Source organism: Phocoena phocoena, chromosome X (genome assembly GCF_963924675.1).
Source record: "Phocoena phocoena chromosome X, mPhoPho1.1, whole genome shotgun sequence".
NCBI lineage: Eukaryota > Metazoa > Chordata > Mammalia > Artiodactyla > Phocoenidae > Phocoena > Phocoena phocoena.
In genome coordinates, this window is record NC_089240.1 from 114,053,569 (window position 1) to 114,081,482 (window position 27,914).

The following is a 27,914-nucleotide window of genomic DNA, read 5'->3' on the forward strand; positions in this document are numbered from 1 at the left end:
ACAGCTTGCCCACATGTAGGGGAGAAGGGGAAGGGGTAGTAGTAGGGCTTAAAATCTCTCAGCAAACATTCAAACCGAAGTAAAACACGTTACTACAGACGTTTCCTTGACAAACTCTGGGGTAGGAGCAATTATGACCTTCACTTTACAGATGAAGAAATGTGGCTTAGATAAATCATATTCTCACAGTGATGGGATTTGAGCACACATTTATTTTATGTCAGTCAGTGCTTGTGTCTTTAACTGACCTACGGTAAAGTGGGGAACATTTGCACTAACAACGAGTTGATTTCCAAAGCAAGTGAGCAGAGTGTTCTTATTATGTCTGGATTCCTGTAAATTAATGAAAAATGTTGCACCAGTTATGTACAGTATACAATTACCCTTTAAATTTCAGGATGTTACTGCTGGTATATGAATCCTTATTCCAGTTGGACATGAAGTTCACCTTTACATCAGTGCCTCGTACTGCATTAATGAAAATGTTCTGGCCCGAGGACACACATGTCCCTCGCTGCCACCAGCAATGCTGTAGACAGAGGCGGTAGGTTGGTGTGTCTGTAGGCTATGGAACTTCACAGTCTTGTGCCTGACTTGGGGCAATGACTCCCTGAGCACCATTAGTATCACCAGCAGCAGTGCTTCCGGCCTAGATGCCCATACTGGCACCCATCCTGGTCACAGGCATACCTCGGGATCCCCAGTGCCAGCGGGAACTGGAATTGAGGTCATGCATGGCTGCAAGAGTAGTTGTCCTAGCTCTCTGGGAATATGGCACATGCCGAGTTATTCCAGCAATGCTTCTCAACAGCAGATGCTAGCAGAACTTTCAGGGATACAAATGGAATGTTCTCCCCTGAGAGAATACAAGTAATTGCATAGCCAAGGACCTGACCATCAGCGTGATGTGGAGACCAGCTCAAGACTCGGGAGCCCCAGCCCTTCTGATACTGCAAGGAGCATGAGTTTTGCCTCACTCCAAGACCTCTTCTTTGGAAATGGGCTGGAGAGGAGGGGAACAGTGCCACTGGGGAGATGAACTTTGAAGGGATTGGATATACAGTAGATCCAACCAAGACTGAGCCAAATCAAAGAGGTTGGCTGAGATGAGAACTCTTAAGGAAGGAAGTGTTGTCCTCTCCGTTTTACAGAGGGGGAGCCTGTGGATCAGAGAGTTTAAGGGACTTGCCCGAGATCCCACAGAACTGGGATTGGAAATTAAACGGTCTGTTTCCTGAGCTTGTACTCTTAACACTTCTGTGTGCAGCATCATTTCCCTAATGTGGACAAATGGTACTCACATAACTATTACCCAGCAGGGCTGGAGTTTATCAAAGCCAATTCATTTTGTGATGGCAGATAAAGATGCTACGTTAGCTAGATGTATCTGAGTGTTTTATCCCAGGAGTTGTTCTGATAAGCCACATTTCTCACAGCAGTAACAATTGGTCTGGAAGAGAGAGCAAAAAAGGGGAGAAAAATTCTTTTGCTCCTTCTCCCACTACCTTTCTCTAAGTCCCAGGACCTGATTCATTAGGCACCAAGAGGAGTCATGGTGACGCACAATGGCTCAGAACACTGTGGCCACATGCAATGGCAAGATCTGACAGTGGCTGCCACCACCTGAGTTACTCCACGTTCAGGGCTGAATACGCTGAATTAGAGGTGCTGGAAGGCAGGGCAGACATTACCTATGTTTGGGTACCACCTGTGTATCTGTTGCCTGGACACTCAGCTCTCTTCTCTCAGGCTTTTCCTTGACTTGAGCAAAATCTCTCCATTAAAATTTCTCCCATGGGAGGAATTACAAAAAGTGTCCTAACAGTGTTCATTGCATTTCAACAGGTCCACTGGGTACTGTCAGCGATTGTGGTCTCAAGATCCAATTACCCCGTGAAAGCTGCAAGGCAATTCAGTCCCAGGTAGGATTCTCTACACTTCCTTGATCTCTGGATCCAGCCTTGGCAATGACTCTCACATGACTGCTTTTTGTTAAACACCAATTCACGTAAATGGGGTGTTTAATTGTAGAAAATATGGTTGTGAGTGGTCAGACTTCTCACGCCATATTACCTTGTGAGTGTCTGATATAGAACAAGTATATAGTTAACATTAAAGTGTGTGACCCATGTGGATATTGTCTAGAAGTAGGACGTGGATTTTTACAGGATGTTTTTACTAACAGTGAGGACAGGGCTTTGTGTTTCTTACGGTGCTGCTGTTTAAGGAACTAAAATGACTATTACGATGAAATGTGCCTTGCCCCCATATTGGCTGTCCTACTCAGTCTCACATAACAACTGAGGAAATTGAGACACATATGTGGAAGAGGGATCCAGGTCACACACACCCTTCCTAGAGTGCAGGGAAGGCTCAGTCATCCAGGTTTCTTCTCACCCATGTAGAACCATGTAAAGGCACTAAGATACTGTTTTCAGTGTTCAAAACAAATAGAAGGAGGGGAATTGTTTCTTTGTCTTCCACGAGGATCAAGAGGAGGCAAACTGAAGGGGTGGAAGGCGGGGGCTCTGAAGCCAAACAAATTGGGTTTACACCCTGGTTCTGCTACGCACTAGCTATGTGACCTTGGGCCAATTACATGCCTTTCCCGTACCCCAGTGCCCTGCTCTGGGTAAATGGGCATGACAGTGGCACTCACCAAACCTGTTAAGACATGAAATGAGCCAGTGTATGTTAAGCCCCTTGGAGAAGTGCCTGGCGGGCAGACTCCCTGAGCAGACGTCTGCTGCTGCTGCTGTTGCTATTCTTATCATGAGTGTATTCCTGGTAAAATGGGGAGGACAAGGAAGCCTAAGAGACTGCAGAATGGGTGTCATCACCTCCACTTTCCCTCCTGAATGAGAACCTCTTAAAGCCACAGACAGGTAGAGAGTCTTCCCTGGCTAAGTCTGTGCTCTTGCCTTCAACTCCAGTTACAGGTTGGTTGACTCTTTGTTTGGGGGTTTTGATGTCATTCTTCTGAGCCCCAGTGCCCTTCCCATGGAGAAAACAGGCTGAATCTGCGTCAGTCTGCCTTGGTGTTTGTACCTGTCTGCGTCTCAAATGTATGCTTCTGAGGAATCTTGTATTATTTAAATAATTTTACAGAATTGACTTATATTTTTACATTCCTATAGAAAATACAAGTGAGAATTACATTTATAGAGATCAACTAATAATCCATCTCCCCACTCCTTTCTTATATTCCCCCATCTTACACACCTACACCAGAAGAACTGCCATTAGCAGTTTGCTGTAAAATTTTCAGATCCTATTCTTCGCATTTACTTTTATTGATATAGATGACTCTGAAGAAAGACAAATGGGATGATAAGACACATTGTTTTTCGAGTTTCTTTCTTCAACTACCATTTCTTGGAGATCTTTCCAGGTCAGTACATAGAGGACCCCTTTATCATTTTCAATAGCTGTAATTTACATCATATTATTGATATACTATAATTTATGTACATAAGGAAATTGAAAAAATTGCCTTTGTCTTCTTGAGTGTCTCTTTAGAATAACAAGTCATTCAACCAGATATTTTGCAAAAAAGTATGATTGGATACAAGTTAAACACAGAAGATATTATATACTTGAAGAATAAAATATGAAATAACAGAAATGATATGTCCATTTCACACTGGCCACAAAACACATGTGAATATCATTTTTTAAACTAGAGGGAAATATGCTTGAAACGTTTTTATGTTTCCTGTTTTGAGACTAAAAATACCATTTCTTGCAGGATAGGAAAACTAATTATTGTCATCCTATCAATTCTTCCCAAAATACATCTATGAATTCAGTGTAAACATAGTCATGAACCTCAGCAGGATCTTGCCATGAAATGAGCCGACTGAAGAGACTCTATGTGGAAACAGCCATGATAGTGAGCTGTTTCAAGATATGAAAATCTACATTATAGATTTAGCAATTAAAACAGGAATCAAAAATTTGTCCATGGAACAGAACAGAGATTCTCGACACAGACTCATGTATATGACAGAATGAAGGAAATGATAAGGTTGACATTTCAAATCAGACTATGCCCCAAAGCAAGGTCTTATGACCACTGCTGGAAACAAGTGTGTGTGGTGGGGAGGTGGCCTGGGGGCGGGGCAAGAGGCCCCAGGGTCCACTGGATTAAGTGGGTTTCATCATCTCTTTCAGGCCACCTCGGTCGGTTGTGCTCTCTTCCTGAAGCTGCCTGTGGCGTCAACCAGTCATGGATAAAGGAGCCTCTGAAGTCACTCCCAGGACGCCCCACCCATCGTCAGAAGGATGACAGATGAATACCTAAAACCCTCCCTGGCCTCCAAAAACATAATGAGTTTTTTACTCGGTAGGCAACTGGGGAGGCACAGAAATGATGTGGATTTGTCCAAATGGCTATGGATGCTGACACGAGCTGCACCAGGATGGAGTTGGCCATTGCCAAAAAGTCGTATAACCTACCTGCTTATGCCTATCTGTAATTTTGGAAAATGAAAAAAAATGTAGAGGACTTCCCTGGTGGCACAGTGGTTGAGAATCCGCCTGCCAATGCAGGGGACACGGGTTCGAGCCCTGGTCCAGGAAGATCCCACATACTGTGGGGCAGCTAAGCCCGTGCGCCACAACTACTGAGCCTGAGCTCTAGAGCCCATGAGGCACAACTACTGAGCACGCGTGCCACAACTTCTGAAGCCCGTGCACCTAGAGCCCGTGCTCCACAATAAGAGAAGCCACCGCAATGAGAAGTCCGCGCACTGCAATGAAGAGTAGCCCCCGCTCGCTGCAACTAGAGAAAGCCCGTGTGCAGCAACGAAGATCCAACACAGCCATAAATCAATAAATAATTGTAGAATAACAAACTCCTCCCTTGTTTCACCTGTTAAAATAAAAGGTGCCTGTCACTCCTTTTCATTTGATATGTTGTTATGTCGATACAGTTTTCCTGGGTTACACTGGAGAGGGGATTCTATTCCTCCTAACAGTCTATGCAGGGGCTCTCAGACACAGCGGAGATGGTGAGATCACACTGCATGTCAGATTTCTTCCATCTTTAATCTGAAAAAAAATGTAATAGTTATGTAGTTCTAGGTCACTCAAGGAAGACATCCACTGCGAAGCAAGCACACTGCTTCTCTGCTGGCCCTGAAACTGCCCTCTCCGCCCCCAAGAGACACTCTACTGCTGGGAGGCACCGGCCACAAAGAGCCCAGGCCCAGGAAACATTCCCCATTGCCCACTGGCAGGGGCTCCTGCCTCCAGAAGCATCCCTTTCTCGGAGGCAGCAGGTAGAATCCCTTCCCCCGCCTAGAATGCCAAGGTGGCCCGGCCTGGGGAAGCTCCTTCCATTTCCCCAGGCAGCATCCCCAGCAGCCTGCGGTAAACCAAGCAAACCAAAACAGCACCGCAGAGGCTTGGAAATTCATGCTGTCCTCCCAAGCACAGCTCACGGCAGGAGGCCAGGGCCTGCTCGCCAAACCTCAACAGGGGGACTGCAAGCTAGAGCAGCGGTCCCCAACCTTCTTGGCTCCAGGGTCCGGTTTCCATGGAAGACAATTTTCCCACGGACGGGGGGAGCGGGGGTGGTCCAGGCGGTAATGGGAGCCGTGGGAAGCCGCAGACAAAGCTTCGCTCCCTCGCCCGCCCCTCACCTCCTGCTGTGCGGCCGGGTTCCTAACAGGCCTCCGACCAGGATCGGCCCTCGGCCTGGGGTTTGGGGACCCCTGTGCTACAGTACCCAGCTCCAACAGAACCCAGTGTCTCCTGACACGACACCAAAATGTCCAGGACAGAATGGAAGATCATCCTTCATACAAAGAACCAGGAAATTCACAACCTGAATGAGAAAAGACAATCAAGTGACACTAACTCCAAAGTGAATTAGGTGTCAGAATGATCTGACCATGATTGTAAAGCATCGACCGTAAAAATAATTCAGCAAACAAATGTTCACATGGGCTTACTTCTAATAGCCAAAAGCTGGAAACCACCCCCCAGGTCCTTCAGTGGGTGACTGGTTCAACAAACTGTGGTACATCCATACCATGGGATGCTACCCAGCAATAAAAAGGAACAAATAATTGTTACACAGAAGGATGTGGATAAATCTCCAGTGAATTATGCTGAGTGGGACAAAAAAAGCCAATCTCAAAAGGTTACAGACTATATGATTTCATGTATAAAACATTCTTGAAATGACAAACTTCTAGAAAAGGAGAACAGATTCGTGGTTGCCAGGGGTGAGGGGTCTGGGAATGGGCAGGAGAGGGGTGGATGGGAAGGACAAGATGTGGGTGCGTCTACAAAGGGGCAGCAGGAGGGCCCCTTGCAGTGATGAACTGTTCTGTATCCAGACTGTATTCATGTCAATATCCTGGTTGTGCCTTGTGCTATAGTTTTGCAAGATGTTACCTACCACTGGGGAAAGGAGGGAGAGGGGAAAGGAGACCTCTCTATTTCTTTCAACTGCCTTCCACTCTACAATAATGTCAAGATTAAAAGTTTAATTTAAAAGAGGGACTCTACTAAGAGATATTCCCCAGCCCCCTTCCAGAAAAACCCCAAACCACCATTTCTGAGGTCTTTCTCTCTGCACTGAGGAACCTTGACTTCAGAAACTCTTTCTTGTTAGCATCCATGCTCCACCCTCTCGGTGTCAGTGAGGCCATTCCACAGCCCTGACTGCTGACCCTAATATACAGCTAACAGATTTGGCCACGCGGCTGTGGGATTTTGGTTCCCTGACCAGGGATCGAACCCGGGCTCTCGGCAGTGAGAGCGCAGAGTCCTAACCACTGGACTGCCAGGGAACTCGATGGCTAAGAGTTTTGTTTGTTTGTCAGGGCGGGGGTCTTGCTCTGTTGCCCAGGCTGGAGGGCAGTGGCTAGTCACAGGCGCCATGTGGCTACTGATCAGCAGGGCAGTTTTGACCTGCTCCATTTCAGACCTGGGCCTGTTCACCCCTCCATAGGAAAGCTGGTGGTCCCCCGCTTCCTGAAGGTTCCCAGATTGAAGCTGAACTTAGTGCAGACACCGATCACAGAGCGCCCTACAGCCCGGAAGTCCAGGGCTCAAGCGGTTCTCCCGCCTCAACCACCGGAGTAGCTGGGACCACCGGCGTGTGCCGCCGCGCCCGGCCAGCTCACAGTTTTAAGCACTGACTACGTGCCAGCAGTGTGATCAAAATGTACGCGCTGCTCTCCCTTTAATCTTCAAAACAATACCAGAAGCCATTTTACCAAAGGGGAAACTGAGGCGCAAAGAGGAAAGTAACTTGTCCCAAGCCACGGAGCCAGTGGGCAGAGGGCAGAGCCAAGATTCGAACCCCTGTGATCCAAGCTGACACTGGCTATTGCAGCAGTGACCTGCCTCCCTGTGGAAACAGGCCCTCTTCACTGTTCCCTCTGTGCGCTTGGGGGGAAATCTGGAGGATGGAAGTTCCAGACTAAACTACAAAGTCACTTGCCCGTGTAGGTCTACTCAGGGCAATCAAGAGACTCCGGGTGGGGAAGTACGACACCGTGATGTCCCAGTCGCGGCCACCAAACCGCACATAAAACATCTCTGTCTCACTCACCTATTCCCTCCCCTCCGTCTCGCAACCTCTGTCTGCGTGCGTTTTAAAAGACTCACAGCTTCTTGGCAAGCTGTGCGGGTGCAGCTTCTGCACGCTGTTGTGGATCTCCTGGGACGGGATAGTCGGCAGCTGCTCCAACACCAGCAGCGCCAGGACCTGCTTCATGGTGCACACCTCAAGCCAAAGCCACCCAGCCGTGGCAAAGCTCCAGAAGCCGCCTGAGGGTTTCTGGGGGACCAGCGGCAGAACCCATAGAAGCGCAGATGACATGCTTCCAAGCTGGGCCTCGCATGGCTCCAGGCGCAGAAACTACTCTGCTATCACAATGAGGACTACTTTTCACTCCTGGGAGTTGGGGTCAAACGCAGACCATCTTGGTCCGGAAACCAGCTGCGACAGCTGGCGAAGGCGCCTGGCGCCTCACCCAACAATACACGGAATCCGCAGGAGTCGGCGTACCCCTGGGGCCACCCAGCCCATGAGCCCAACTCCAGCCCAGGCGGAGCAGATCAAGTGCCTTGGCCTCTGTAGGCTCGCGACAGCGGGGCGCCTGCCCCAGGTCTTGCTTCCACCAGAGCCTCTGGGAGGCACAATCGCAGGCAGCTCTTTCTTCTCTGTCTTGGACCAACACTAAACTTTGGCGTCCAGCGACACACACACTCACAAACTAGCTCGGGACGAATGTGAGGACTACATCTCCAGAATGACATCATCGCCTCTGGCCTGGCCACAACTCACGGCTGACCACCCAGAAGGGAAAATTTGACTCCAGGGGCGGGACCTGCGGACGACCAATTGGAAGACAAGAGGAGGGGCCATTTGGGCTAACTTAAAGACCCAAGAGCCCTCTGGTGGCGGCCGAAAGCAGAGAGGAATGCACGGGGTAGTTTCGTCGAAGCTCGGTTCTTTACGAGAAGAAAATACAAAGGTAGCTAGGCCACTGTGACCCGGGAGCGGAAGATCAGAGTCATTATCCCCAGAAAAGTTTATTGAAATGCAAATTCTCGAGTTCATGCGAGATCCAATGAGTATGGGTGTCGGGGTAGAGCGCAGAAATCTGAATTTTTAAGATTCTCGCAAAAAAATTCTTCCTAAAAAGAGAGGTTTGAGAATCACTGATACAGTCATAACAGATTTAAGGATGTCCCCAGTCGCTCCGGTTACTCTAGGGCTGACGGGAGAGAAGCCCTCACTCGGATCTAGAACTGGAGCACGCCCCACCCAGTCCCCGGGAATCTAGAGTCGCTTAAGACCGGAAATGGGATCGCTTCCAAAAGCGGCCTCAGGCCGAGGGGAGACCAAGGAAACTCCCAGCCTCTCCCGCGTCAGCATCCTTAGGGGCCGAGATCTTTAGGCGAGTGGCGTGTAGCCTGCCGGGGGTTGTAGTCCGCAGCCTGGCCGCGCGCCTGCGCCCTGGGCAGCTGCCCCCGGTGAGCCTGGGAGAGCCGTGGGCGCTGAGGCGGTGAGTCCCGGAGCGGTCAGAGGGCGTGGCCGTCCCTGGGGCGCGGGCGCGGGGAGCGGGGCTCCCTTCCCGCTCGGGCTGCGCTAACCGGCCGCTTCCAGCCCCGGTCCGGGTGCGGGCACGGGAAGGAGCGACGGGCGGCGGGCCCCTGTCCGGCCCGGATCCCCGCCGCCGCTCCCTGCGACCCGGCCGGGCCTTCCCGGGCTTCTCCTGGGCGGGGAGCGCCCCTCCGGGCGGCGGGACATCCTCCCCGGGGAGCACGCTCGGGCCGCGCCGCGGCCCCCCGATTTTAAGCCGGCTTTTAGGCTTGTCCCCCTATCCTTTCCCCGAGTGCCCTCTCTTTACACCCTTCTTCATCCACGGGCCCTGTGGGCCGGCTTCATTCAGGAGGCTTTGAGGAGAAGCCATCAGCCCCGGGGTGGAGTGAAGTTTTCATCCGGAAGGGCCGACGGGGAGAAAGGCGGAGGGTCAAGTCCCTGGTCGGCGTGGTGGAAGGTTGGGGACCGTCCGCGGAGGGCTGCCCAGCTGTGAGGCTGGAGCGCATTCAAGGCGGGTCCATAGCACAAACCAGCACGGTCCCTGGATGCCCTCCAGCGACGGTTAGGTGCCTTGGCGGGGTGGGGTGGGAGGAAATAGAAGCTTCCTAGGAAATGAGCTTTCCTGAGCGCTTCCTCTGTGCCAGGCACACTGCTGTTCCTTTCCCTGCGCTGGGATCCGCCTCAGGAACTTCTATGAAAGAGATGCCGTGATTATCTCGTGTTAGCGACAGAAGCCCTGGGCGTCAGGGACTCAGAGCTAGCATGTTATCACGAGATGGGTCTGCCGCTGAAGCCCAGGCTGCCATCCAGATAACGGTGCTATGGGGGCAGTGCCCATCTGGCATGACTGGGTGGGATCATGAGCATATTTTTCCTTGTCCCACCACTCCAAGGAAGAGGACAGGTACATGAGGCGTCCTGGCAAATGCAGACAGAGTGCGGCCACAGCACACGGGGCGGTGGGGGGATTGGGCACCGGTGCTGAGACCTGTGGGGACATGTACGTGACGGCCTCTGTGACCTCAGAGGCTGCACTCAGAGAACATGTGGATGTTTGGGACGTGAGCAGTGCGGGAGTCTGTAGATTCCAGCCTCCTCCCCACTTCCCTCTGACGTTTACTGTGTGACTTGGGACAAAGTTATTCCGTCCTCCTCAGGTTCACCTCAGTCTCCTCATCTGTATTCAGGGCACGGTACTAGAACCCACCTCCTAACGTTGGGTGAGGGCTAAATGAACCGATGCCTGTGGGAGGCTTAGAACAGTAGCTGGCACAAGGCGTGATGAATGTGACAGATGTTCTTGGTTATTAATGTAGAACTGATTCCTGCTGGCCTGCCCTGTTGCCATGTGTTTTGCTCATGAGAAAGTCACTTAGAATACTGTTTCAGGATGAGGGTCACAGTGATGTTGCCTGAACTATGCATAACCTCCAGTGGAGAGGAATGATTGGTGGTTTGCTGTCTTTGCAAGGCATGGCCCTAGCCAAGATGCCCATGGTTGAAGGTGACTAAGGGTTACTCAAAGGTAGATGGACTTTCATGGTTCTTCACCATTGTAAGTGTTGCTCCTGCATTTCTTCTGTGGCCTAGCTATATTCAGAAACACAAGACATTTGAAATTAGGCTGGGACTGGGTTTAAAGGCCACTAAATCTGTAGGGGTTCACTGGGTCCATGGAATTCTAGAGCAGAGCTGTCCAATAGAACTTTCTGCAAAGATGTCTCTTTTTTAAAATTTTTATTGGGGTATAGTCGATTAACCATGTTGTGTTAGTTTCATGTGTACAGCAAAGTGAATCTGTTATACATATACGTATATCCACTCTTTCTTTAGATTCTTTTCCCACATAGACCGTTACAGAGTACTGAGTAGAGTTCTCTGTGCTATACAGTAGGTCCTTATTAGTTATCTATTTTACATATAGTAGTGTGTATGTGTCAATCCCAATCTTCCAGTTTATCCCTCCCCCACCCCTTACCCCCTGGTAACCATAAGTTTATTTTCTACATCTGTAACTGTATTTCTGTTTTGTCCATAAGTTCATTTGTAGCCTTTTTTTAGATTCCACATATAAGCGATATCATATATTTGTCTTTGTCTGACTTACTTCACTCAGTATGACAACCTCTAGGTCCATCAATGTTGCTGCAAATGGCATTATTTCATCCTTTTTTATAGCTGAGTAATATTCCATTGTATATATGTACCATACAAAGATGTCTCTTGAGCACTTGAAATGTGGCTAGTATGAATGAGAAATTGAATTTTTAGTTTTAATTAATTTAAACTTCCACATGGGACTATTTTATTTTTACTGAGGTGTAGTTAATTTACAGTGTTGTATTAGTTTCAAATATACAGCAAAGTGGTTCAGATATATATGTATTGGGTCAGCCAAAAAGTTTGTTCGGTTTTAAGTGAAAATAAAGGACACATTTTTCATTTTCATGAGAAACCTTATGGAACAACGTATTCACTAACCAAACGAACTTTTTGGCCAACCCAATATGTACATATATGTGTGTGTGTGTGTGTGTGTGTGTGTGTGTGTATGTTCTTTTTCAGATTCTTTTTCCATTATAGGTTATTATAAGATATTGAGTATAGTTCCCTGTGCTGTACAGTAGGTCCTTGTTGTCTACTTATTTTATATATAGTAGTGTGTATCTGTTAATCCCAAACTCCTAATTTATCTCTCCCCCGACCCACATGGGACTATTGAATACCATATTGGATAGCACAGTTCTAGAGAATCCGTAGATGGTCTTGAAGATTTTGTGAACTTTTTGAAATTGAATGCAGAATTTGCTGTGTAGTGTATCTTTCTAGAAATTGTCCATGACTTTCATCAGATTCTCAAAACCCCCCAAAAGATTATGATCTGCTTCTTTAGGGCTTTGGAGAAAAGTAAGCAAGTTAAGGGAGGTTAGTCTGCCCTCTGGTAACCACTGCTGTTTCTCCTTCCTCATTTTGTCCCGTCCTCAGCTTGTAGGTGGCTCTGCCCGGAGGATAACACAAAGAAAGAAATTGGAATCTGCCGCTTCGGGACCCAGATAAATTGTACAGTGCTGGAAGTTGGCGATGGCTGTGGCCCTGGGTTGTGCAATCCAGGCCTCCTTGAATCAGGGCTCGGTGTTTCAAGAGTATGATACCGACTGTGAGGTCTTCCGCCAGCGCTTCCGGCAGTTCCAGTACAAAGAAGCATCTGGGCCTCATGAAGCTTTCAACAAACTCTGGGAGCTCTGCTGTCAATGGCTGAAGCCAAAGATGCGTTCTAAGGAGCAAATCTTGGAGCTGCTGGTGTTGGAGCAATTCCTAACGATTCTGCCCACAGAGATAGAGACCTGGGTGAGGGAACATTGCCCGGAGAACAGAGAAAGAGTTGTGTCACTGATAGAAGACTTACAGAGAGAACTTGAGATACCAGAGCAGCAGGTGAGAAAAGAGGTTGGGATCTTGGGAATTAGACCAAAAGAAGTAGCAGAGGCAGCTGGGACCGGATCAGACATTCTGTCTGGTGCCTCAGGATTTCCTTGCAGGGCTTTCCATTTTTTCCTTCTGCTGGAATTGGCATATGTTTCAGTGATTCTCAACTATTAAACCCAACTCCACTTCTATAACAGATATTTGGTAATGTCCCCTTTACTGTGCTAAAATGAAATTTATAGATAATATAACCTCCTTATATACACCGAATTAGAAAAAAAAATCAACATAATAAGTGCTCTATGGGCCAAATATTGGACAAAGCCTGTTTTTATACAACCCATGAGCTAGTAATGGTTATTACCTTTTTGAAGAGTGGTTTAAAAAAGAAGAGGCAACAGACCAATACTACCCACAAAGCCTAGAATATTTACTGTCTGTCTCTTTACAAGAAAATTTTGCCAACCCTGAGTCAAGTAGAGTCTAGAAGGAATATAAAGGAAAAGGAATGTGATTTCTTATGAATTAATAAGCATGTGAGCGTGCACATATTTGGACTTGACTGCACCAAAACTTCAGGAGGTTGTCATTTGCTTGAATCTATGCACAGATACATTGGGAAGGCGACAGGCAGAACTTCTGACTGATGTGATACAGCTCAAACACTGTGAGCGGTGTTGCTGTTGGTCATATGATTTCTCAAAGTGGCAAACAACTCTTGGTCAGTCCAAACAATAAGTAGTATAGTCTTCATTTGATTTCCAAAGTAATGCTTTCCTAGAGCATTCAAGTCATGCTAAAATATGCAAAAATATTTTGTGTTTATATGACCAACAGGGTGAGGTCCTTGAAAGGTTCTTTTTACCTACATGAATGTTTGAGGGAACATTCCTAAATTGTTTGGGAGGTGGAACAATTCTGCCCTGTGAATTGTTGGGTTGGCCAAAGAGTTTGTTCTGGTTTTTCCGTAAGACGTTACAGCAAAACCCGAACGAACATTTTGGCCAGCCGAGTACATAGACTCCCACCTCTGGCTCGTTACATTCTGATAGCCACCACCTGCCATCATAGGCAAACTGCCCCATGGGGGCGGTGGCGCTGGCCTCTGTTCAGAACCATCCAGTGAAAGCCATAGCTGAGCACGGACAGAATCTTTGGGAGAAGAAAGTGTTTGTTGGTGGGCATTAGGGGCACTTCTGCCTGGTGTGTTGATGGGGTCAACTCTCCTTGGAGTCATCCAAGGGTCCCTGTCCCCCTAGGATAGAATGAATTTATGGTTTCCCTTCCTTTCTCCATCTTCTCGGTTTAGCTTACCACATAGATTTTATCTTTGTATGGTCTAGTCGCGCACCACCCAGAACAGTAGCCACTAGCCAGGGGTGGCTCTGGGGCACTTGCAATGTGGCTAGTCCAAATCGAGATGTGCTGTAAGTGTAACATGCACAGCACATTCCAAAAACTTAGTATGAAAGAAAAGTCGGTGTAATATCTCGTAACAATTGTTTATATTGATTACATTCTGAAATTATGATATTTTAGATATTTTGGGTTAAATACTGTGTGTTATTAAGATCAACTTTACCTATTTCATTTTTTGTTTCATATGGCTGCTGGTACATTTAAAAGGACATGGGTGGCTTGCATTATATTGCTACTGGGCAGGGCTGGTCTGGACTTCAGTGACGGTTCTGGCATTTCCCCCAGCTCGATAGGCAGGAAATGCTCTTGGAAGAACTGGCACCAGTGGGAATGGCACACATACCGCCAAACATCCACCTGGAGTCACCCCCACTCCAAGTAATGGGACCTGCCCCGGAGGTCCCAGTGGCAGAGGCGTGGATCCCACAGGCAGGGCCGCAGGAGCTGAGCTTCGGTGCTGCTGGGGAAGGCCAGCCCTTTCTGGACCCTGGTAAGGCAAGGGTTTTATTTCCTTTCTTTGGTTTCCATTTTGAGAGCTCAAGAGCTCTCCAGGGTTGAGGTTGCTTAGAATACCGATAACCTGATGGAAACAGGCCACTCTGATCAAGAGTAGAAGGAGGAGGGACTTCCCTGGCGGTCCAGTGGTTAAGACTTTGCCTTCCAAATGCAGGGAGTGTGGGTTTGATCCCTGGTCAGGGAGCTAAGATCCAAATGCAGGGAGTGTGGGTTCGATCCCTGGTCAGGGAGCTAAGATCCCACTGGCCCCGTGGACAAAAAAACCAAAACATAAAACAGAAGCAACATTGTAACAAATTCAGTAAAGACTTTAAAAATGGTCCACATCAAAAAAATCAAAAAATAAAAAAAGAGCAGAAGGAGGAAATATCTCTCTGAGAATAGCTGGGCACAAAGCACCTTCAATCGAATGGGATTGAAAACCCCTTAAGCTGATGACCCTGCTCAGGAAGCCTATTTTTCTCTTTTCAATTTTTTTTATTGTGGTAAAATACCCACGACCTAAGATTTGCCACCTTAACCATTTTTATGTGTACAGTTCAGTGGTATTGAATACATTTATAATTTTGTGGAGCCATTACCAATATCCATCTCCATAACTATATTCATCTTGTAAAACTGAAACTCTAGATCCATTTAAACAATAACTCCCCATTTTTACATTCCACCACTGCCCCCCACCCCCGGCAACCACCATTCACCTTTCTGGCTTATTTCACTTAGCATAATGTCCTCAGGGTTCAGAATTTCCATCCTTTTAATGGCTGAATAGTAATCCTTTGTATGTATATATCACATTTAGCTTATCCATTTTCCATAAACGTATACTTGGGTTGCTTCTACATCTTAGCTATTGTGAATAATGCTTCTGTGAACATGGGTGTAAAAATATCTGTTTGAGACCCTGCTTTTACTTCTTTTGGGTATATAACCAGAAGTGAAATTGCTGGATCATACGGCATTTCTAGTTTTAATTTTTTGAGGTACTTCCATTCTGTTTTCCACAGAGACTGTACCATTTTATGTTCCCACCAACTGTGCACAAGGTTTCCAATTTCTCCACATCTTCACCAACACCTGTTTTTTTTTTTTTGATAGTAGCATTCCTAATGGGTGTGAGGTGGTATCTCATTGTAGTTTTGATTTGCATTTTCCAAATGATTAGTGATATTGAGCATCTTTTCATGTGCTTATTGACCATTTGTAAATCTTCCTTGGAGAATGTCTAATCAGGTCCTTTGCACATTTTTGATTTTTTTTTTGGTGTTGTTGAATTTTAGAGTTCTCAATATATGCTGGATATCCATCCTTTATCAGGTATATGATTTGCAAATATTTTCCTCATTCAGTGGGTTGCCACCCTGGGGTCTCTAGTACACAAGACAGAAAATCAGTCCCAGGCACCTTGGAGCTTCAGCTCCTATGGATGATTCAGATATGAAAATAGGACTGTTAAATGATGTATTGGAGGGAGTAGGATGTTATGGGAGCTCATAGGATTGCCACCTAACCAGCTTTTTGGCAGAGAGGGAAGGCATCCCTGAGGAAGGGGGATCTGGGTAGACACCTACAAGATGAATTGCAGTAAGCCTGCTGAGTGGTGGAAGTGGGGAGGGGAGAGGGCTTTGGACAGAATGGGCAGCCTATGCAAAGGCTCAGAGGGGTAGAGAGCATGGCATACCTGAAGACTTCCTGCTGCAGTGTGAGGGCGCAGAGGAGAAGCAGAGGAGCCAGAGTTGCACTGAGGAGGCTGGAGAGAGAAAGCAGGGTCCTGGATCTTGAAGAACTTTGTCAGCCTTGTTGAGAAGATATACTTTATTACCAGGACATTGGGGAACCACTGGATGTTCTTAAGTAAGGCAGGGATATACACAGATTTGCATTTAGAAGGTCACTCTGGCTACAATAAGAGAGGGAAGACTGGAAACAGCTATCCTGCAATCATCCACCTTAGAGAGCATGATTTTCTGGTCTAAGATTGTGTCGGTGGTGGTAGAGAGAAAAAGACCAATTTGAAAGATAGGTAGGAAATAGAAATTATGGGACTTGGTGATTGACTGGGTGTTGGATGAAGAAGAAAAAGAGGTTAAGGATGGTATCCAGGATTCTGGCCAATGAACTGGGAAGATTGATAATATTATTGACTGACACAGGGAACAGAAGAGAGGATCAATGTGAGTTTAGATTTGACCATGTTGACCATGTGGAGTTTGAGTTTGAGGTGTTTGTGGGTCTCTAGATATTTTAAAATAAAGGTGACAAAAAAGAAAAACCGACAACTACATATGTATGTATATTATGGTCAAAGCAGAACTATATAATATTGTCATTTACGTTCCAATCTTTACATTACCTATAGTCTATAGTCTGTTTAAAAGTTCTAAAAAATCTGTAATTTTGTATGTATGCCAGCAACAAGTAGTGAAACTTAGCTAGAAATATTTAATGATAAATGTTTTTGCACATGCACTCTCATTCCCCACGTTAATCTGCTCCTCTTAGCAACAGTCCCAGGTACAAAGATCACAGATGATGCAGAACAGCAATGTTGCTCTTGATTTTAATACTTTACTCTTTAAAGCACGGGAATGTCCAGTGTGTTCAACAAGGAAGAGATAGAATGAATTAACCAAGTGAAATATACCAATTTGGAGGAGAGGAAACGACCCCTTTTTCATCACTGTTAAAGTGATATATTATGCTTTGCAAAATGACGCAAGACTTAGTGTTCTATAATTTAAAGGTTGCTTATACTTTTACTGGTTTTTTTTTAAATGAAAACATCTTCGGTATATTACATGAAGCACATCATATTGTAGGCTGAGTGAGTGAAAAGCACAGGATGCTGGCAGAATAGAAGAAATTTCAAAGTAATGGAAGAGGTCAGTTGATTTTATATTAAAGTTTGGAATGTATTCCCTGTTAGCAAAACATTAAGTTGTTGGGTATATATAAAATGGAAAAAAATATATGTATATACACACATATATTCACCTAATGATATTCATTTAATGTGAATACAGAGGGGGGTGGGAAGAGAGAATAAGAGAGAAAGAGGGAAAAGAACTTAAGTAGAAAATATAAAGAAATCTAAGAAATACATAAGCTTTAAAAAATCCCTTATTTAAAAAAAAAAATCCCTTATTTGAATTCAAGCCAGACACGCCAGATGTTAAGAGATAGGCAAAAATATTAGAATGTCTGCAATAAGAAAGAAAAGATGTGCTGGTCCTAAAAATATAAAGTATACCATGCTTATCTTTGAAAGTCTGGAGTTCAAAATTAGTACACCAAATTTGGAACAATTTTCATTTGCCAAAGCCTCAGGTTTTTAAAATTTAACTGCATGAGCTTACACTAGGAAATTGTATACAAAATGTCAAAGGTCACATCTTTTTGGTGATGCAGGATATGAGAGATGAAAATTTAAAGTAAAATGTAGGGCAAAAAATGCTGTCTGTAAAGCAACAAAAGAGTCTTGTAACTTAAATTTCTTCAGATTATTCTTATACTAAATGATGTATCATTAACTAATATCCAGCCCTAACAATAGTAATGATATTTCTTGGTACAGTGGAGACTTTATGACACAATGTTTGATAATGGGGCTTAATGAAGTCATTCCCTGAGCCTGGGATGGGGGGAACATTCATCAATCAAGCACCTTCTTTGTTAACCTCAAGTTGCTTTTTCCCTCTTTGTATTAGGTAGCTTTTGCTGAATAACAAATTACCCCCCAAAATTTAGTAGCTTAAAAGAAAAAGCACTTATCACTTCACAGTTTCTGAGAGTCAGGAATTTGGGAGTGGTTGACAGGGTGTTTCTGGCTCAGAGCTGCTCATGTAGTTGCTGTCAAGATGTCAGCAGGGGCTGGCAGGAGACCTCAGTTCCTTGCTAAGCAATCTTCTCCATAGGCTGCCTGAGTGTCCTCACAACACAGCAGCAGATTTCCCCCAGAGCAAACGAATCAAGAGAAAGCAAGGAGGATGCCACAATGTTTTTGATGAACTAGTCACACACCATCACTTCTACCATATTCTATTCATTAGAAGAAAGTCACTAAATCCAACCCACACTTAAGGGGAAGAAAATCAAACTCCACCACTTGAAGGGAAAAATATCAAAGAATTTGGAGCTATATTTTAAAACAAGTATGCACCTATGCTTCCCTGTCGCTACTAGCCTTTTACTTTATACTTCAGTTTTTTTAGGTCAGAAAGTAGTTTTTAAATTGAAGTGTAGTTGATTTACAATATTGTGTTAGTTTCAGATGTACAACTTAGTGATTCAGTATTTTTATAGACTATACTCCATTTAAAGTTATTATAAAATATTGGCTATATTCCCTGTGCTGTACATTATATCCTTGTATCTTTTTTTTCTTTTTCTGCAGTCAATTTTTCTTGAGTAAATTTCTTCAGTTAATTAGGTCAAATAAAATATACCCATGATGAGTCTCTTGGCTATAACCATGAGGTGAGTTTAACATCCTGGACAACACATTATCATCACTTGGAAACTAAGGTCTAAGGTTCTAGACTATAGTCTAAAAGACAGAAGCAATGGTTGAATTTAAGGTAATAGGCTTTGGTTTCTATTTGTAGGACCCTCTTATTTTATACCAACTGAATAGCAATTGATGTTTCTTCTTCTATTGCTGTAAAACCACTCATCCAATGGTAATAATAGCAGCTACACAGACTAGTCTGCATTGAGGGTGAAGAGAAGAGCCCCCTGACAGAAGTAGAAATTAGAGCCTGCTTTCTGACTGCCATTCAACATTGATTCAAAGCCCTGGAGCCAAGCTATAAAATATACAGTGAGCATCCTTGTGTATATGCAGGTGTCAATAGGCTAAATTTCTAGAAGTGGGGTTGATTGGTTAATGGGTATTTAAAACTTTAATAGATATTGTCAAATTGTCCTCCAAAATTGTTGTTCTCCCACCACAGCATATGAGAGTGCCAAATTCTCCTTGCCTTCACTTATTCTGTATCATCAAAGTATTTGATCTTTGCTGTATAAAAGTCATAACTGTTATCACCATGTTAGCAAATAGAAGGAGGGCTGATATCTGTGAAAACCTTTTCAATAAGCGTCCAATTCATTCAGCATCTGTGATGGTATACTATGGAGTGTGTAAGAGTAGAGGACAGGAACTAACATCAGAAGGGTAGAAGATGGGTCAAGGAATGGTCAGTAGCCTCCGCTGACATGGGTCATGAGCATAGGTTGGGAAATGCAAACTGGTTATAGTGTCAGGAGCAGGGCTCTGAGAGTCCAGGAAGTGGAGGCTGAGTGCGCCAGAGGCACAAGGATCTGAATGTTATGTAGGATGTAGGACGACAAGGTAAGTGGGGGGCGAGGTTGGTAGATAATTAAGAAGTTCATCCAAGAAGAAGCTCAAGTATGAGCACATGTTCTCTGTATCCAGAGATGGTGTAAGGTGCAAAGTTAGGTTATTGAGATTTTTCTTCCTTTCTAATATAGGCATTCATAGCTATAAATTTCCCTCTAAGCACTGGTTTTACAGTCCTAAGTTATCATTTTCATTTCGTTTCCATTTACCTCAAAATACTTCTAATTTCCCTTTTGATTTCTTCTTTGACTGATTGGTTACTTAGGAGTATGTTGTTCAATTTTGAAATATTTGTGAAGTTCCCAGTTTTCTTTCTGTTATTTATTTATAATTTCATTCCATTTTGGTGGGAGAATATACTTTGTAATTGTGATCCTTTAACATTTTTTATAAATTTTTATTCACTTATCTATTTTTATCTTGGGGCTGCATTGGGTCTTCTTTGCTGTGCGCGGGCTTTCTCTAGTTGTGGCGAGTGGGGGCAACTCTTCATTGTGGTGGTTTCTCTTGTTGTGGAGCACGGGCTCTAGGTGCATGGGCTTCAGTAGTTGTGGCACGTGGGCTTCAGTAGTGGTGGCACGCAGGCTCTAGAGTGCAGGCTCAGTAGTTGTGGCGCACGGGCTTAGTTGCTCTGCAGCATGTGCGGTCTTCCCGGACCAGGGCTTGAACCCGTGTCCCCTGCACTGGCAGGCGGATTCTTAACCACTGCGCCACCAAAGAAGTCCCCTTTAACATTTTTGAACATTTGTTTTACAGTATAGTATCTCAACTGTCCTGTAGAATTTTCTCTGTGCACTTGAGAAGCATGTATATTCTGCTGTTGTTGGTTGGAGTGTTCTATAAATGTCTGTGATGTTTAGTTGGTTTATGGTAATTTTTAAGTCTTCTGTTGTTGATCATCTGCCTAAATTTCCTATGCAAGGAGATATTGAAGTCTCCAGCTATTACTATTCAATTGCCTATTTCTTTTACTATTTCTGTCCATTTTTTCTTCATGTATTTTGGTATTATGTTATTAAGTGCACGTATGGTTATAATTGTTACATCTTCCTGATGGATTGATTCTTTTATCATTATAAAATGATTCTATTTATCTCTAATAACTTTTTTGTTTTAATGTCTATTTTGTATGATATTAATGTAGTCATTCTAGCTGTCTTGTGGTTACTACTTGCATGATATATCTTTTTCCATTCTTTTACATTCAATCTATTTGTATATTTGAATCTGAAATGTGTCTCCTTAGACAGCATATAGTTGGATTTTTAAAAATCCAGTCTGACAATCTCTGCCTTTTGATCAAGTTGTTTAATTCATACCATTTAACCTTATTTTTCATATGGTTGGATTTATATCTGCTATTTCACTTTTTGTTTTTGTATGTGTCTCATATCTGTTTTGCTCCTCTATCCCTCACTTACTGCTTTCTTTGACACTAAGTAAATATTTTCAATGTAAAATTTATGTACTTTAATGAATTTTCACTATTTTTAAAGTTATTTCCTTAGTGGTTACTCTAGGATTTATTATGTACATCTTATCATAATCAGCTTCGGATTTATACTAACAATGTCAGTGAGCTATAGAAATATTTCTCCTATGTAACTCTATTCCCTTTTTCCCCTTTTGGGGTGTTACTGTCATACATATTATATCAAAAATGTTACAAACTCAACAATATCTTGTTATAGTTATCACTTTATATAATTTTAAGACTTTTAAAGGAGCTGGGAGAAGAAAGGAAAACAAGTATATGTTATAGCTTTTGTTATATTAACATTATTTATCATTTCTGATTTTCTTCATTTTTCCCGTGGATTCAAGTTACTAACTGGTCATTCCTTTAGCCCAGTACAGCTTTCTCCTACCCACTTCATTTGTGCTGTTATTGGCAAATAGAATACATTTCTATATGTTATTTGCCCAACAATATACTACATACATACTGTTTTACATAATTGCTTTTAAAATCTTTTAAGACAAGAAACAGAAATTTGTATTTGTACTATCTTTTATAATTAAATAATTACCCTTACTTGTGCCCTTTGTTTTTCCATGTAGATTCAGGTACTGTTTGGGATCACTTGCTTTCAGACTAAGGAACTTCCTTTAGTGTTTCATGTTAGGCAAGTCTGCTACCAATGAATTCTCATCAGTTTTTGTTTATCAGAAATGTTATTTCATATTCATTTTTGAAAGATAGCATTTCTGGATATAAGATTCTTGGTTGACAGTTTTTATTTTTCTTTGAACACTTTGAATATATTATCCCACTCTCTTCTGGCCTCTGTTGTTTCTGATGAGAACTCAGCTTTTATTCTTGCTAGGGTTCCCGTGTAAGTGGCAAGTCATTTTTCATTTGCTGTCTTTCAAGGTTTTTTCTTCTTATTTGGCTTTTAGGATTTTTACTCTGATATGTCTGTTTGTAGATCTCTTTGTAGTTATTGTACATGGAATTTATTGAGCTTCCTAGGTGTGTATATTGATATTTTTAAATACATTTGGGGAGTTTGGGGCCATCATTTCTTCAAATATTTTTTCGGCTCCTTTCTCTCACTCCTCTCCTTCTGGTTCTCTCATTATATATCTGTTGGTGCACTTAATGGTGCCCCACTTTTCTCTGAGACTCCATTCATGTTTCTTCACTCTTTTCTGCCTCTGTTCTTTTCATAGCATAACCTTTATTGATCTGTCTTCGAGCTCAGCAATTCTTCTGACAGTTCAGATGTACTCTTGAGCCACTGTAGTGAAGTTTTCATTTCAGTCATTGTACTTTTCAACTCCAGAATTACCACTTGATTCTGTTGTCAGACCCAAGTTTTTGTGCCTGGCACACAGTGAGGCCAAACAAACAGAAATGTCGGAGTTTGGAGCAAGGGAAGGTTTATTGCAGGGCCAAGCAAGGAGAACAGATGGCTCATACCTAAAAGACCTGAACTCCCTGATGGGTTTCAGGGAAGAGTTTTTAAAGGCAGCATTCGGAGTGAGGGCTGCAGGGTGCATGACTTTCTTCGGATTGGTTGATAGTGAGGTAGCAGAGTGATGTTTCAGGAATCTCAGTCATCAAGTTTCTGACCAGTCTGGGGTCTCAGAAGGTAGTTACCATCCTCCACCTGGGTGGGGAACCTTAGCTCCTGCAGAACAACTCAAAGATATGTATCAGATTATTTTATACACACACACACACACACACACACACACACACACAAACACGTATATCTCCCTCCCTTGAGGAGGAACTAGGACTCTGTTTACTGAACTATTGTTTCTTGACTGCTTTTCCTTTGTTTCTGCATTCCCTCACTTCCCTAATTAGTAACTGCTTGAATTTGCTCTTTGGAAGTCAGGGAAGGCCTAGGAGACTAAAGCCTTTTTCTACAAACAAGAAATGGAGGACACAGAGAGTCCTGCTTGGTTCCAATCCCCCCTTTGCATTGAGACTCCTCATTCCTGAGGGGAACAGGTGCCAGACAAGAAAGGGAATAAAATTTTGGATAGAGGGGTTAATCATAAACTCAGCAGAGGAACTCAGTTTTAGGGGGACTCGATTTCAATTATTTTTTTAATAATTTCTATTTATCAATATTTTTAAATTTTAATTATTTATTTATCTTTGGGCTGCGTTGGGTCTTCATTGCTGCGCACGGGCTTTCTCTAGTTGTAGCGAGCAGGTCCTACTCTTTGTTGCGGTGTGCAGGCTTCTCATTGCACTGGCTTCTCTTGTTGTGGAGCACGGGCTCTAGGCGTGCAGGCTTCAGTAGTTGTGGCACGCAGGCTCAGTAGTTGTGACTCACGGACTCTAGAGCACAGGCTCAGTAGTTGCGGCGCACGGGCTTAGTTGCTCCACAGCATGTGGGATCTTCCTGGACCAGGGCTTGAACCCGTGTCCCCTGCATTAGCAGGCAGATTCTTAACTACTGTGCCACCAGGGAAGTCCCTGTTTATCAATATTCTCTATTTGATGTGATGTAATGCCATCATAATTTACTGTACTTCTTTAATCATGGTTTCCTTTAGTCCTTGAAACATATTCATAATGCCTACTTTGAAGTCTGTTAAATTAGATAGCTAGTCAATTTCATAGGCAGATTCTGTTGCCTGCTCTTTTTTTTTTTTTCCAGTGTAGGGGTCATACTTTCCTGTTCACATACATGTCTTGTTTTTTGTTGGAAACTGGACATTTTAGATTACATACTGTAGCAACTGTGTGTCCTTCTTCCCACTCTCCAGAGTTTATTTATTTGTTTGGTGAGTGGCTGGATTATTTTAGTGAACTCTAGTTCACCCTGCAATATTAAGCATTTGGTATTGCCCTCATGGAGCACAGCCTTGGGTGTGCGCATAGTCGCCCTGGAATGACAGTAGTTTTTGCAGGGCTTTCTTTGGCTGTCTCTTGCCGTGACCAGCCCCAGCTATTAATTGTCAGCTAATTGCTCTATTGCGTTCAACAATGCCCTGGAGCATAAATTGCTCTGTAGACTAATTCAATCAAATTCAGACACCTTAGATGGGCTAGTTCCTGAGGTCAGTTTTTGAGATTTGTTCTGATCCCAGGAGGGCTCCTCCCAGCTGTCTCTTTCCCCAGTTCTCTTCTGCAAACTAGTCAGCCTACAGTTTAGTGTGTATATGCAATAAATCTATCACTCTTTCCAATTGCCTTTCATTACAGCCTCCACTCTTTTTGAGAGTATCCTTAGGCTTGAACGTCTCCTCTCTCTCTTGGAAGTGAAGTCAGTTTCTTTGAGAAGACTTTAGGAGCTACCTCTTTTAAGGCCTGCTTGTCCTCTCAGGCCAAATCTCAGATGCATTGCTCTGGAGCTGGAGGTGGGGACAATAATGTGCTTATCTCTGAGTCACATTGCCACTTTAGGAGCTGAGCACTAAATCTGAGCCTCAGGTCTCCTTGACTTGCCTTTCCAGGCAAGAAACCACTGCCTTACAATCACAGTTGCCTTACAAAACCACAACTGCCTTGCAAGGGCAGTCAGGGCCCTAGTATTCTCAGCAATACTACACCCAAGGTAGATAGATCCTCTATCCCACCAGTGGAGACTGGGTAGATGAAAGGAGCCCTCACCTCTCAGCCACAGTGGCCTGGAATTTAGACTCAACTGTAGATAGCTAAGGGCAGGGTGACAAATGCTGGGGTCCTGCCCCTCCCAGGAAGATATCCCTCTGAATGGAAGCTGGGGGAAAGAGTGCCCCAGGCTCTTGGCTATGCCAGTCTGTAGTGAAGCTGGGAGAGGGACCAAAGAGAACAGTTTTGGTTTAAATGTGTAAGACTCTTGCTGTTCTCTGTAAATTTTAGCAGATTTTTAAAAATATTGGGCTGGCCAAGAAGTTTGTTCAGGTTCTTCTAGAACATCTTATGGAAAAACCCGAACGAACTTCTTGGCCAACCCAATAGATGTTTCCTAATTTTCTAGACTTTGAACGTTTCTTTGTTATTTTTAGTAATTTTCACCAGTTTCACTAGGAAATAGGTCTGCAAAGCTCCTCATGGTATCGTGTTGGAAGTCTGTCTGTCTCCCTCCCTGCATTTAGATTATAAATTAGTGTTTCACACCTAGGACTTTGCTACTCTCTCTGCTTATTTCAAGTTTCAGTTTGCTCCTACTTTTATGTAATTGCAGCTTTCCTTTGATCTATGACCTCCATTTTTATTTGACCTCGGTCTCATTACCCTCTCATCCTATTCTTAGCTTTGAAACCCAAACAAAAGCAATATAGTGAATTTAAACAGAATTTTATTTGCAACGCATTTTTGCTTCTTAATCTTAAAAGGTCCTTTTTTCCATGAAAATATAAAATAAGGTATTTTAGTCCACTTCCTCTGTTTTGACATGTCTTAAATTTTAAAGTTTCATCAAATTAACTTGCTGATATTATTTTAATGATGCTAATATTTAAACATCATGCCGCATTTTGATCTCAGATGAGCCACTTGCAACCCAAACTTGATGGCGGACCGGTTAACTTGATCAGAGCAGAGGAAGGCGAGGAAGGGGCGTGGAGAGCGGATGGGAGTCAGAGTGGCTCTCCTCAGTGAGGAGAGGGTGGTAGGACACAGCAGAGCACTGAATGTAGAAACTTCTCTGGTTGTCCTTAGCTTGACAGTGAGAAACACCCTTTGATGGTTACTTGGGTTAATTTCAAGAGGATCCACTTCTAGTCTTCAGCTGAAACAAGCATAAAGACTGCTTTTCTGGTTGCTAACCCAGTCCGTTTCCATTATAATTTGAAAATCTCAACTGAAATTATTCCAGTAAGCAGTTGTATAACTTCTGGCTTTACCTCTCTCTCTTTACGTAGTACTCAGTATCAGCATTTCTCAGTTTTAATGTGCCAAAACTTTATGAAGATTTACTTCATATTTTGGCTCTAACCTAAATAAATCTATTATCAAAATAGATACAGTAGCAGTTTATTGTATTGATTTCTGCACAGAATTGATTTACTCCCTTTCCATAGGTTAGAAGAGAACAGCCTTGTTTTGTTCTTGTCTTAAAGAAAAATAAGACTCCCGCAAGAGATTCCAGATGACATAATAATAGTTGAGGAGGACGTAGATATTAAGGGCCATATGTCCAAGATATCAGCCTCAACTCTGGAAAAATCTTTGGTGACCTAAACTATTATGCTTCTCATCTTTCTTCTGGCCAGGATATCCAATACCAAAACTCGACGTGAGCTTTCCATTGGAGCATAGAGAAGAGGCATGGGTGAAGGAACTACAAGATTCCAAAGAAATTAAGCAATTACTCGATTCCAAGTTAGGTAAGTAATCATTCGTTGATAACACAGAAGAAAGAAAAGAAAAAACTCAACTTTGAACAAGGTAAAGAGTTTTGGATTCTATTGTACTTAAGAATGTCTCTATTTCTACCAGTGGTTTAATATAACTCATTTTCCTTCATGTTCTTTTCAATGTGGGACACAGTGACATCTGCATTCTGTTTCTTCTCTCAGGTTTTGAGATCGGGATAGAAAATGAAGAAGCCACTTCAGAAAAACAGAAAAAAATGGAGAATATGTATCCATTTATTGTTACTTTAGAGGGGAATGCTCTTCATGGCCCCATTTTGCAAAAAGACTATGTACAGTTAGAAAATCAATGGGAAACCCCCCCAGAGGATTTACAGAGAGATTTAACAAAACTTGTAGAGCATCAGAACCCCTCAGCAGGAGAGAAACCTGAGAGCTCCAACTTGGAAGAACCCCTCAACGCTAGACCCCATAAGAAAAAGAGTCCAGGAGACAAACCTCACCGATGTTCTCAGTGTGGGAAATGTTTTGCTCGGAAGTCACAGCTTACAGGGCACCAGAGAATTCATTCAGGAGAGGAACCTCATAAGTGCCCTGAATGTGGAAAAAGATTCCTTCGTAGTTCAGACCTTTACAGACACCAACGACTTCATACCGGGGAGAGACCCTATGAATGCACGGTGTGTAAAAAGCGATTCACTCGGCGGTCACACCTTATAGGGCACCAGAGAACCCACTCTGAAGAAGAAACATATAAATGCCTTGAGTGTGGGAAAAGCTTTTGTCATGGATCAAGTCTTAAAAGACATCTGAAAACTCATTCAGGTGAGAAACCTCATAGATGTCATAATTGTGGGAAAAGTTTTAGTAGGCTGACAGCTCTTACTTTGCACCAGAGAACTCACACTGAAGAGAGACCATTTAAATGTAATTACTGTGGGAAAAGCTTTAGACAGAGACCAAGCCTTGTTATTCATTTAAGAATTCATACAGGGGAGAAGCCATACAAGTGTAGTCATTGTTCTAAAAGCTTCAGACAGAGAGCAGGCCTTATTATGCATCAAGTCACTCACTTTAGAGGTCTTCTTTAAGGATTGTTAAAGGAAACAAGTCCTACAGAGATTGACAGTAACTCAAAAAACAAAATCTTAAACCTGCAGCATCCTGTTTGTCTTGGAAGAATTTTTTTGTTTGAGCTTATTAAAAGAACAGCTTTTTTTTTTCTACTTTAAAAACCCATCTTCCAAGTCATATGAATTCTAGAGTATCTATCTACTCTTGCAGTTTTCCTAGATTTGATTTATTCTGTCTCTACAACTTTTATTTTTTTATTACATTGAAAAATTTTGTGAACTAAGC

General features: G+C 43.5%; 1 protein-coding gene across 1 annotated transcript; it reads left to right on the forward strand.

Annotated features, from left to right (window-relative positions):
• Positions 1–12,106: 12,106 nt before the first annotated feature.
• On the forward strand, positions 12,107–27,646 carry ZNF449 (zinc finger protein 449). Its single transcript, XM_065900386.1, has 4 exons — positions 12,107–12,505; positions 14,201–14,405; positions 26,454–26,567; positions 26,760–27,646. Exons 1-4 carry the CDS (start codon positions 12,152–12,154, stop codon positions 27,644–27,646), a joined length of 1,560 nt encoding a protein of 519 aa, XP_065756458.1. The 5' UTR covers positions 12,107–12,151.
• The last annotated feature ends 268 nt before the right edge of the window (positions 27,647–27,914 follow it).

Coding starts and splice junctions, on each gene's coding strand:
- ZNF449 (XM_065900386.1), top strand. CDS start 12,152: ATGGCTGTGGCCCTGGGTTGTGCAATCCAGGCCTCCTTGAATCAGGGC. Junction 14,406..26,453: donor CCAGCCCTTTCTGGACCCTG/GTAAGGCAAGGG, acceptor TCTTCTGGCCAG/GATATCCAATACCAAAACTC. Junction 26,568..26,759: donor ATTACTCGATTCCAAGTTAG/GTAAGTAATCAT, acceptor TTCTTCTCTCAG/GTTTTGAGATCGGGATAGAA.